This window comes from Phyllostomus discolor, chromosome 9, assembly GCF_004126475.2.
Source record: "Phyllostomus discolor isolate MPI-MPIP mPhyDis1 chromosome 9, mPhyDis1.pri.v3, whole genome shotgun sequence".
Taxonomy (NCBI): Eukaryota; Metazoa; Chordata; class Mammalia; order Chiroptera; family Phyllostomidae; genus Phyllostomus; species Phyllostomus discolor.
Window position 1 is genome coordinate 5,007,307 of NC_040911.2, and position 12,803 is coordinate 5,020,109.

Genomic DNA, 12,803 nt, shown 5'->3' on the forward strand with positions numbered 1-12,803 from the left:
GGGTTTAGAAGGTGAGGGTTTTCCGTTCTCGGAGAGGAAGGCTATCACCTCTCCAGTGTGAGGCAGTGGGAAGGATCGATTACACAAATATCTCGGGGAGTCAAAGTCCAGCATGAACATTTGTCCAAATTCAAAAACAAATGTCAATGCCTATGAATCGATTACATGAGATTCTTCAATTCACCTGACCTTTTAACTGAAAAATTCTTAGACATTTATGGTGGAGGAAAGAATTTCCCAAAAGATTTGATAAAGGTCAAAGTACAGACTGGAGTAGTATTTGAAATTGAGTTTCCAATAATTATTTATGACTAGACTTTAAAATCGTTTACAAGAAAAATTTGAAACGGCTCTCATCTGGAACCAGACAAATTTCCTTGGAGTTTCCTAATATGCTCATGTTGACCTTGGTTCTCCAACGCCCAGCTCCCGGCTCCCCGAAACCAAACAGAAGGGAGAAGGAAGGACCTCCCTCCCTTCCTCTCTCTTCTGGGCACCCAAGTGAAGGAGGAATATCCAAAGGCCATCGCCTCTACTAAACGAGGACTGATGTATAGGATGGAGACAAAGACGGACCTTCCCGGAGGCCAAGATTTGACTCAAAGGGAGAGAGAAAGTAGGACAAGTATGGAAATTTTGAAGACCCAGAGGCACGAAGAAAAATACCAAACAGTGTTCAGGATGGTGGGATAACCTTAGCAAAGATCAATGGCTAGCTTCCGGAAAAGGGCTAGCGTGGGTGAGGGGGTTATTAAGGAGAAGAGAACCAGACCAGAGACTCGCGTAGAAACGGGTCACTAAGTGATGGCAAGAAAATGGTGCTGGGGGTTTCTCATTTTTGTTTCTCTGCCTCCGGGGCATGAATTGACAGTGTCTGTGTGGAGATAATCATCTTGTTTGTTTACATTCTTCCCCACAAGGCTCGGTTTTAAATTTCCTACACTGCAGAAATCCGAAACCAGCTCCCACAAGGCAAGCATTCACTGCCTTTTTAAGGACCTTTGATGATTTTTAAGTTGTTGGAGTGGCATTCGTGGTTAAAATATTCATGGTGAATAGATTGAAAAAACAGAATGCTCCTATTATCATGTGTTGGATCATTATTTAGCCACACCATGTAGCAAGTTTTGCTTGATTTTTATATGTTTGCTTAGTATGCTGGCATAGAGAGTTATGTTTCCAATAATAAGGAAAAATTAAGTTCAAAAGAATAGACAACCAAATATTTGAAATAGTTGACTTTTGATGGTGTAAGGCTGCATCCATAGGAGTCAGGGTGTGAGTTCTAATTCCAGCACTGCTTACTCATATGGAAATATATATATCAATGTTTCCCTTATAGGGTTCATGGGCTGATTAAATGAAATCAACTATGTTAGGGGCTTACAAGTCACACAGAAACTACCAAGTTTCCGGAAGCATTCATAACCATTAGCTGTCAATACCTAGAGGTCCTCAGTCTGAAAGGAAACAGAGACATGTGGTTTAATGGGCATGTGCCCACCCTACTTGCTAGCAGTTAAGGCAAGGAAGGATGTATACATTAAGTGACTTTTCTTTTTCAATTCTCTTTGGCCTATTTTTCCTTCTATCCTTGATTACCTCCAATGACATTCTCCCCTTTTTGTTAGACACTCTCTTGTTGGTTGATAAAATGATTTGGAAGAATATTTGTCTTAATTTATCACCTGTCTTATTTCTTTCTTTAGGAAAGTGATGACTGTTGCAACTAGAGAAACCCTAAAGTCAGAGACTCACATGTGAACTAAAGAGAATTCTTCTCTAGTCCAAGGTTCTCAAATCCTCACTAAGTACACAGAAAAATAACCTCAGGCTATAAGACTCAGAATTTCAGAACAACGGTTTTGAACTTGAACAGATAGATCAATAGTGAAAATAAAAATGCATATGGCCCATCGGTGTTAGAAAATAATTTTTTCTACAGCCACCTGTGACTACCCAAATTAAACACAGATATGAGAAAAGTTCTATACTTTATAAAAGTATACTTTTTATACTTTATAACTTTACAGAAGTTATCTAATTGACAGCATTTCCACTGCTGAAGTATTTTAAGTACAAAATAATTTCTAATAATATTCAAGAGAAATATCTTACTCTGTTAAAGAAATACCTGAATTCAATGTGAAGGTCAGAGGGCACTAAATGTATTTAATTAACAATATCTAAAAGAGTTATTATGAGAAAGTTTGGCTTATCTTATAATTTAAGTGACCGGCACTAGTTTCTTGATATTCTAGTTTCTTAAAATACCATCCTCACCATCTGTTTTAGAGGGTGTATATGAAACTATGATATTTAGAAATTATCAATCAGTCAAATATAGAACATACCCAAATCATATTCCAAACAAATACTGTATTTTTGGACTATAAGACACACCTTTCCCCTCCAAATTTGGGAGGGATAATGGTTGTTAATGCTGCTGTTGAGAATGTAGCTAAATCATCAATCTAACTCAGCGAGAAAGCTTTTTTGAAGGCCTGGCCACCAGGAAAAGCTACTCCTGATGGGATAGCCCAGCAAAGGAGGCTTACATACTTCATTCCATCTCAAAATTACAAACTATTTCAGGAAAAAAAAAACAGGCACTGGATGATCCACAGTAAAGAATCACAGGCTTTCCCTCATTACTCAACTTGCTATTGATCCATTTCCGTGAATGCGGGGCGCGCGGCAGGCTTTAGTCCGGGATAATTGGACTATTTAGACCTGTTTTCGTCTAAATGACCAGAACTCATTTCCGTGTGTGACAGTTTGATTTTCACTTTCCCCAGAATATTATTTTTCTCTCATGGTTTAGTCATATCCAATATCTTTTAATCGATTCTGTTTCTTGTGTTGTGTCCACCATGTCTCAGAATATTCCAGAATGCTGAAATTCCTTCTGTCTTAGAGCAAGGCAGAATCACTAACATGCTTCTAAATTAACCTGCCTGCAACCATCAACACTTAAAATTAGATAACCTTTCCGATACATTCACAGTAATCTCAGCGATCTAACTCCCTTCCCTAGAACACGTGAAGTCAAGAAGAGGTATGAGATACATGAAATTTTAATCACTTCCGATCAACAACTATTGCGTCAACCTCAGAGTGTTAAATTATGACGACACTGGATTTCTAATGATACAATGCCCTTCTCATCAAAGATGACACTGTTTAACTATGACAGGAAATAGAATCACAGGAATCTCTTCATCTAACATTTCCGGCTGGGTTAACTCCCCTGGCCCCACACACACCTGCTAGGGAGCTCCCAGACACTCATAAGCACGCATGTAAACGAGTGGTTTTTGATGGACCCTACCTCCTTCCCTAAAGGCAATTCTCTGAGGGCAGGTCCATTTCTATCAATATATCGCACACCATCGAATCACTAGATCCTCACACAGAACGTACTATGTAACTTCGCATAATTAAAGACTGCCTATATGATTTAAGACAACACCTTGAAAATATGTTTCTTTTTAACACAGAACAAGACAGTGTTCCTGCCCTCCCTGTTTTTCCCCATCCTACCTAAAAAGTCTGAGAACACATCACCCCCCTCGGTGTGTGCTGCTCTAGCGAACACAGCATCCCCGCAAACCAGCGTCACTCCTGGTGTCTGCAGATGCACGGCCGGGAGAGGAGGAATGTTTTTCTTCACTGTCCATATCCCTTTCTTTTAAAACAAAGTTTTACACACACTCCCTATCAACACGATGCTCCAAATGTTTTGCAGACCAGACCACCCTTTTATTTGCGTTTATTCCGGCTAATGCTTCAGACTCCACGGTCTCACCGGCCTCTGCCCTTCACATCCCGTTCTTACCCACCTTCGTGTTTTACCTGCCTGGCTGCAGTTCACCTGTTCCACGTACCTTCATAGCTCCCGACCTCACCTGTCAAAGTGCCTGGCACTCTGGTGTAACGGTCTGGGTTTGGGTGTTTTCTCCAGCGGCCATCACTGTGTTATCATCACCCTATTGAATTCTTGCCGCCTCCTCCCAGCGGCAAGCGCCCCGGAGCGTTGATGAATATTTGCCGAACAAATGATTGACTGAGATAATGAATGAATGAGCACATGGACATTTAATTTTGTCGTCTTGCTTTGCCGAGAGAGTTCAGCTGGTGAAGTGATGTTCCCTCTTTAAATCCCAATCAACAATACAATTTGGGGGTGTGAAAAAATATGTAAAAAGTGTCTGTTTTATCTTGCATAAGTCAAATAAAGAGGGCTGCTTACATAATAAATACTAGTTAAATTCAACATTTTACCCACCTAGGCCATTTTTTTCTAATTTATGAAGCAGTGTTTTAACACTGAATAAATGTAGATAGTCCAAAGGGGAGAAACAAACAAACAAAAACATATTTGATCTCTTCCATTTATATTATGTTGTATGCAGTTGGGATTAGGGAGAGAAACAAATCACTTTAAGAGCATTTCTCTGTACTTCGTGGAAAATCGCCAGCCTAACAAAGTGTCGGAGGTAATGAGTGCCTAAGAGGCAGCACTGAGCTGGAGCCAGGAGAGTGCACGGTGGACGGAACACTCAGTGGCAGCAGAAAGGCAGGCAGACAAGCATGTATCTTCCTGGTCTTCGCGGCTCAGGACTCTCCTGGTCTTTGCTCTAAACTCAACAGAGTTTTGCCTCTGCGTGCATGCCGTGCATGCCTGTGGGGATGAATGCAAGATTCTAGGAGAATCAGGAATAGGGAGGGATAATCTACTTCCTCTGGAAGATTTTACAGTCTAATTTTAGAGTCAGATCATTCACCTTGAAAGATGCATTCTCTTGTGCTCATGTTGGCAGCAAATATAGTAAAATGGGAACGATACAGAGAATATTCTCACAGCCCCTGTGCGAGGAAAGATGCAAGCCCCCATCAAACATGTGTCAGAAACCTACTCGGTGCCAGTACCTGCGGCGGTGGCTCTTGCTATAATACGATGGTAGCTTCAGACTCAGAAGAGCTTACAGCTGCCGAGAGGACAGGTGCATGAAGAAGTACCTGAAGGCTTCATGGGATACAACAGAGTCACCATCAGGGTCCCCGACCTTGAGAACTCTGGCTGGTCAGTCCGATATGGGGATGTTAATGAAATTTGAAGAGTGAGGGAGAAACTAATTGTACTGTAATTGAAACTTAGTGTTCAAATTGAGTGCCCGCAACATGTAATGCAAATGTTTAGAGCTGCATAGACACAAAGGAATTAATCATTTAGATAAGCTGTTGCTTAAACACCATTTTGCAGATAATCAAACAGATTCAGAAGACCTATGTCAGTGTTTGCTGAAGAGAGAGAGAGATAGTGTGAGATAAGAACTTGGACCAGGTCTCTTGGATCCCAGAAATAGAAATAAAATGAGGGATGCATGTATTCAGAGGAGTATGTGGAAAAGGTGGATATTATAGATATTGAAAAAGAGTTAGACTTTTTCAATTGAGTTTTTATTTTGAGGTAACTTTGGAATCTTAAGCAGTTGCAAGAAATGCTGCAGGTAAACCCGTGTACCCTCTACCCTGCCTTCCCCAATGGTAACATACCACAACTAGATGTCAAAAATGTTACAGTAAAATGCAGACTGTGCCCATCGTGACAAGGAGCTGTCACGTGGCCATTTCATAGCCACAGCCACACCCTGCCACACCCCTCCCATCAGTCCCGAATCCCTGGCGACCACTAACCCGTTCTCCATTTCTGAAGCGTTGTCACGTCAGCAATGTGACAGAAATGGAATCGTGGACTCTGCAGTCTGTTAGGATTGGCATTTTCCACTGAACAGCATTCACTGCTGCTGTTTGGAAAGCTGCCCAAGTCCTTCCAAAGTGATTCCACTACTTCTGGTCCCTCCAGCAACAGGTGACTGAGCCAGGAGCTCTACATCTGCACCCACGTGGCTGTTGTCACTGGTGCCTAGGTAGCCTTTCTGTTAGGTGGGAGGCTCCGCCTCACTGTGTTTTAATTTGCATTTCCCCCATAGCTAATGCGTTGAACATCTTTTCCTGTGCTTACTTGCTGGAGACAAATCCCCTTAGCTTCCCTTCCTCCGAGAATGCCCTGAAGGACACAGCATCTTGAGTTGACAGTTCTTTTATAATTTGGACACTTGGGGGCCACTTCTTCCGGGCCTCCCTGGCTTCTGATGAGAGAGTCGCTGTCATTCGGACTGTTGTGTTTTCCCCGGTCGGGCGTGAAATCCTCCTTGGTGCTGTCAAGATTATTCTCTCAACTTTCCATAAGTTGGGTAGATGGGTCATGATGTAAATATTCTGACTTTACATGTAGGGGCTTACTAAGCTTCCTGACCATAGACTTGGCCCTCTTCCTAAATTTGGAAAATGTTCACCTGTTTTTTTTTCCTTTGAGTACGATTCTGCCAGTGCCCACTCACCTTTCCTGTGGGCTGGCCCCCATCAGCACAAATGTTTGCTCCCCAGTTATCAGGCCACAGGCCCCTACCTCAAACCTGTCAGGAAAAACACAACTTTTTCTCTCATTCAGACTGAATAACATCTGTTCTTCTGTTACAGTCAATGATTCTTTTGTCTGGCCCTTCCATCCTTTTTTTTTAATTTAATTGTTGTGTTTTTCTGTTCTAACGTTTCCATTTGTTTCTTCCTTGCATTCTGTATTTCTCCATCGAGAATTTCAACTTTTTAAAATTTCTTTCAAGCATATTCATGATGATTCCTCCAAGCATTTTTCTGATGGCTCATTTCAAATCCTTGCCAGGTACCCGAGACATCCCTCTCCTTTTGGTTGCTGGCCTCGGCAGCCGGTCCTCTCTCACCCACTTTCCAGATGTTTTGGTTCCCGATGTGATGGGTAACAGCTGCGTCCCAGACATCGGGGGTATTGTGTGATCTGAGAGTCTGGATCTCATCGGAAGGTCCTGGGTTCGATGCGTCCCTCTGACCCTGCCCTGGCAGGGGCAGGGGAAGTCACACATCTGGACGTGCAGTAGTCCGGCTTCCCCTCTCGATGCCCATGGACACCCACCCGAGGTGCTCCCTGTCACTGCTGGGGAAAGACGGGAGTTCCGACCGTGACCCAGACCGGCCTTGCTGGGGCAGACAGGGGGTGGCAGGAAGGGCTGCCCCCCTGCTCATTGCTCTCCACCAACCCCACCAGGTCAGAGGTCTTGGATTCCTGGCAGATACGAATGCCCCGGCTCCTACTCCGCCTTCTCGGCCGGCCGCCACTGCGGCAGTGAGATGCCACACGTCCTTTGCAGTCTGGCGAGGGAGGCGGTCGGTCTCTCCCCTCAGCTCGTGAACGGGGGTCTGCGGGACGGGGCCGTTTCCTTTCTGGGATATCAGGCTGGCTCCGCAGTTACTGTCTACCTGTGGTCCGTGTCGCTACGCTGACGGGTCCCTTCAGTAGAGCAGGCCGACGTTGGCTGGGTTGCTTTGCTCTGGTTCCCTCTGGGCTGCTCGGCAGTTTCCAGGTCGCTGGTTTCTCTTCGGCTCCAGCTCTGGGGTGTGCGCAGCCAGGAGAAAACCTGGGAACTCATCGCACACCCTTTCTGGGGCCCCAGTTACCTCCGGGCGACGCCTCTTCTCTTCGGCGTGGATGGAGCGTCTCTTTGTGTCTGTGTTACCTGCAGCGTTGCGGGGGGTGAGGCGTCCGTACTCACTGGGCTGAGTGGGGGAAAGCGAGTCTGCCCACCCCCGGCCCCCGGGTCGGAGTGCGGCAGGAAAAGGCTGCCAGGGAGCGGATGGGCTTCCGGAGGCAAGAACAAACCTCATGCACGAAGTGATGAAATAAAAAAATCAAAATTTCAAAAAATTCGAGACTAAAATGCTGGTGATATATTTTTTTTGGAATAACACCAGATAAAGTGGTTTCCCTTAGAAGATGTTTATTCCAAAAATCTTGGCCTAACAAAGGTCAAAGGCATGTTTCCTGAGCGTGGGGTTGCCTTCATGCAGCACCCGGACCGTGGAAAGGAAGGGTGCCAGCTTTAGAATGATTTCCTGACGCCCATGCCAAATACACTTGTCACTTCCAGTCCCAGGGACCTGAATCTTAGCCATGGAGACAGATCGAATGTCTCCATTATGTGTATGTATGTATGCATATGTACATGTGTGCATGTATGCGTATATGCATATATTGAGACATATTCATTCATCAAAAAGTGACTTTGTGCTCAGAGAATTCACCTCATTACACATGAACCAGAAGAATCAATTATTTAAACGCTCTGGGGCCTTTTTGCCAGGGCTGAACTTTACATTTCTTCCACCAATCTGATTCCCAAAGTGGAAACATCCTCATCAAACTACACCTGGAAGAGATGGCTCCGATCCATAAACACATGGAACACACTGACCAAAAGAAAATGACACTGTTACCGAACTGGCGGGTGTCCGTAGCAAACAGTCTTAAAAAGCCGTCCGCCCGACATGGGGATTATCAGTGGTTAAAGGACTGTGATGTCTGGTATTCAGATGTGACTTCTTTCTCAGTTCACACGCTGTTCTCTGAAAATCCACGTTTCCGGAGTCCGGCCCTCAGGAGCCCTGCACCGTGACAGCAGGGCAGGGCAGCGGTGTCACCTGCTGGCTGGGGGCAGCGTTTGGTCTCTGGATTTAAAACTCATTAGTGGAATGGCCTTTGGTAAACTGCCCAGCTTGCTACACAAGCTGAGCCTGAGTTCGCCTCCCTGAGAAACTGAAGCTAAACAGGAGCACAGGGAGAAAAATGATTTCAATAACGTTTGAGGTTACACTGTAACCTTGAGCAAGGTGATTTCTTAGTCTAAGTTTCCTTTAAGTGTGGATCAGATACGTAGATATAGGAGTGTCAAAATACTAAATGAGATCTAATATTTCAGTGGCCCAATACTACATATACAAGTTTTCAGTGAATGGTAGCTAATATAAAAATACAATATCAATAAAAATGGGCAAAGTAGAAACTTAAGTTTATGTCAAGAAAATGTATGTATTTAAAATGGCATTTTTTTTACCTACCAGCTGGGAAGATATTAAAAATAATATCTACTGCTGCCTATTGAATAATAAAATGTTTATATACCACAGGCAAGTACAACTACAAATTGATCCAATTTTTCTAATGGATCATTTGGCAATGTGTATGAAAGATTTTAAAAATGAAAATTTTCTTGACCAAGCCATACCATATCTAGGAATTGACCCTAAGCAACTTTTAAATGTCCAAAGATTTATTTTCATATACATGCTTACTACAATGTTGATTACCTACCTAAAAATAAAAATTAAGAGATTTTTAAAAATAGGCTATATTTTTAATTAAACTATGGTACATATATGATATAGAGAATACCTGTAAGACGCCACCCAAAACTGTTAGAACTAAATGAATTCAGTAATGTTGCAAGATACGAAATCAATACATAAAAATCTGTTGTGTTTCTGGGCACCGATAATGAACTACCAGAAAGAGAAATGAAGAAAACAATCCCAGGTACAATGGCATCAAAAAGGATAAAATACCTAAGAATAAATGTAACCAAGGAGGTGAAAACCTCTATACTGAAAACCACAAGACATCAAAGAAGTAGAAAAAGACACATAGGCCATGCTTATGAAGTGGAAGGATTAATATTATTAAAATGTCCATACCACCCAAAACAATCTACAGATTCGATATAATCCCTTTCAAAATTCTAACGTTCTTTTTCATAGAAATAGAACAAACATTCCTAAAATGTGCATGTAACCACATACAAACCCAAAATGGCCAAAGTAATCTTAAGAAGAACAAAGTTGGAGGTATCATGTTGCCTAATTTCAAACTATACTACAAGGCTACAGTAACCAAAACAGTACGGCATTGGCACAAAAGCAGACACATAGATCAGTGGAACAGAACAAAGAGCTCAGAAATAAGCCCACAACTATATGGCCAATTAATTTATGACAAAGGAGCCAAAAATAAATGATGGGGAAAAGCCTGTCTCTTCACTAAACAGACCACTATCTTCACCATACCCAAAAATTCACTCACAACAGATTAAAGATTTGCTTGCAAATCCTAAAACCATCAAACACTTAGGAAAAAACATAGGCAGTAAACTCTGTGACAGAGGTGCTAGCAATGAATATTTGAATCTGAAACCAAAAGCAAAAGCAAAAATAAACAAGCAGGACTAAATCAAATCAAAAAGACTCTACACAGCACAGGAAGCCACTAACAAAATCAAAAGGCTCCTGCTGAATGGGAGAAAATAATCACATGCCACATATCTCACAAGCAGTTAAAGCAAAATACATAAAGAATACACAGAATTCAATAGCAAAACAACCTGATTTTAAAATGGGCAGAAGATCAGGATAGACATTTTCCAAAGAGGACATACAGGTGGCCAACAGTTACATGAAAAGATACTCAATGTCACTAATCTCCATGGAATGCAGTAAGAAACCACCTCACACTTGTTTGAATGCTCACCATCAAAAACACAGCGAACAAGTGTCCGTGAGGATGTGGAGGTAAGGGGGCCCTTGTGCACTGTTGGTGGGAGTGTAAACCCCCACCATGCAGCCACCATGGAAAACAGTGAGAAGGGTCTTCAAAAAGTTAAATATAGAGCTACCCTGTGATCCAGCTATTCCTTTTCTGGGTATTTATCTGCAGAAAACAAAAACACAAACTCAAACAGATATACGTACACCCATATTCATTGCAGCATTATTTAAAATAGCCAAGACATACAAACCACCTAAATTTGCATGGATGGATAAATGAATGAAGAAATCATAATGTATATTTTTATATATAATGGAATATTATTCAGTCATAAAAATAATGAAATCTTGCCGTGTGCGACAACATGGATTTGAAGGAAGAATTGTGCTAAGGGAGATAAGCTGAACAGGGATGACAAATACTCTGAGCTCTCTTATGTGTGGAATCTAAAGAAGGGAGCTCATAGCTAGGGGCAGGGTGGATGGTGAGCAAGATGGGTAAAGAAGGTAAAAATCTGTAAAAAAAAAGTTGTGATTTTAATGCTGAAACATAGAGTAAAAAAATCAAAAATAATGCCAACAAAATCGTTTTTCTATCTGTTGTGCTTTCAAGGAAAGGCTTCTACTTTAAAATGTAAATGCACACATATGTACTCACACGTGTAACACACACAGACACACACATGTTCATTGCTTCTATGAGAATCTGTTCCAATATTCCCTTCCTTTTGAGCAAAGCCTTCTTTCTGCAATTTCATTCAATTGAGCGTACCGTTCAGGCGCTCCTAGTGAAGACATAACCAATTCATGTCTACCTTTGCTTTCAACTTCCAGCGCTTCATTGAGAATTTCAGAAAACTCTCAATCATAGCACTTAAATATCTCACGGAGACCGCCGTTAGGTGGGTAGAATGCTTGTACCCTAATTTAAGGAACACCGCTGAGCTCTACAGATACGAAGTAGCTTACACAAGGCCGTATAACTGATCGATGAGCCTCTGAACTTTTTATTAAGTCAAACTTAATACACTGCACGTCAGAGGTCCTCTGTTGCTGTGGCTCCCGGCGTGTCCTGAAAGTGCTGATGGAGGACCAGGCCCTCGGCTTTCAAGGGGAGGTGTGATCAACAGGCACACACACCTCCCTCCGTTCGGGTCTCTGGCGGCTCAGCAGGTTTTTATGCCCCGTCCTGTGTGATGCTTAACCAAAGATGCTCCCCGAATCTCAGCGCCAAAGAAAAGAGGTCCCTATCGAGATGGTTTCGTTCTGTTTAGACAACAAAAGATACAGAGGCCATCATCATTTTCTGTTTGATGTCGCAGCGGCTGGGAAGAGTTGTTTGCAGCAGTAGTTCCGTCTTCCCCATCCTGCATCTCTCCCTGGGCCCACCCTCCCTTCTGGGACCCTTACGTGACCCTCAAAGAGGTGGCCAGGACAGGTGGCAATGCACTCCGGGACCACAAGGGCGGCGAGAGCCCATTCTCAGGAACTGCCTTCCTGACTCCCACCAGCAAGCACCCTGCCTCAGCCAACATGTAATGTTTTAAAAAATCCTGGGCGATAACTATGAATATTCTTCTTCCTGACGTTTCGATCCGTACACTAAGACTCGGAGATGCTGAGGGAGTTGACCTGCACGAAGCCACCAGCTCTGGCTCCACAATCTGGACATTGTGCACTGAGCTGTGTTCGCCCGATAGAAAGCACATGCGCTGTGAGTATGGGCTCCCTGGGCTGGTGAATGGAAGACACCACCTCCCACCCATCACGCTCCTGCCAGCCCATAGATGCGCTAACTCAGCCCCATTTCCCGAAATCTTCCTGCACGTTTGTACCCCAGACATCTTGCAGAATTAGCGGGCACGAAATAAATGATTCATGATGCTCCACTTTGAATGCACTAACGCGACTTTCTAGGAGGTGCAAGTAATTCAATCTCCCCTCGTAACTCTAAGGATGATAATTCCTTCTTTATCAACACGGCAGAGAAGCAGAGTTTACAATCTGTGAAAACTGATTTGGTGGTGGTGGGAATGGAACATGGAGGTTTCCACTGTCGTACATGTTATACCTAAGACACGAGAACTAGAACAAAAGGGAGGAGGCCCCACCTGCTGCTGGATGCCCACAGAAGTGGTGATTGCCCCAGAAACCACGTGCGATACGTTGTTACGTCATCGGGCCTGACAGATCTGGCAGCTGATTGGACTTGTAATAATAGTGTTTACTCACCCTGAGACTTGGATTGGCTACTGGGTGGTTTTTGAGTCAAATATTTTGTCTCTAAAATATTCAGAAAACGCAGGTCTAAGGGCGGGCCAGCGTCCTTC

General features: G+C 43.2%; 1 protein-coding gene across 1 annotated transcript in view; it reads right to left on the reverse strand.

Moving 5' to 3' along the window:
- Positions 1 to 12,803, reverse strand: part of CCDC102B (coiled-coil domain containing 102B) — a 131,956-nt gene that overhangs the window by 63,455 nt on the left and 55,698 nt on the right. The window contains 3 exon segments of the mRNA XM_036010124.1: positions 6,408 to 6,482; positions 7,145 to 7,323; positions 7,411 to 7,656. Coding sequence (XP_035866017.1) covers positions 6,408 to 6,482; positions 7,145 to 7,323; positions 7,411 to 7,656 — 500 coding nt within the window.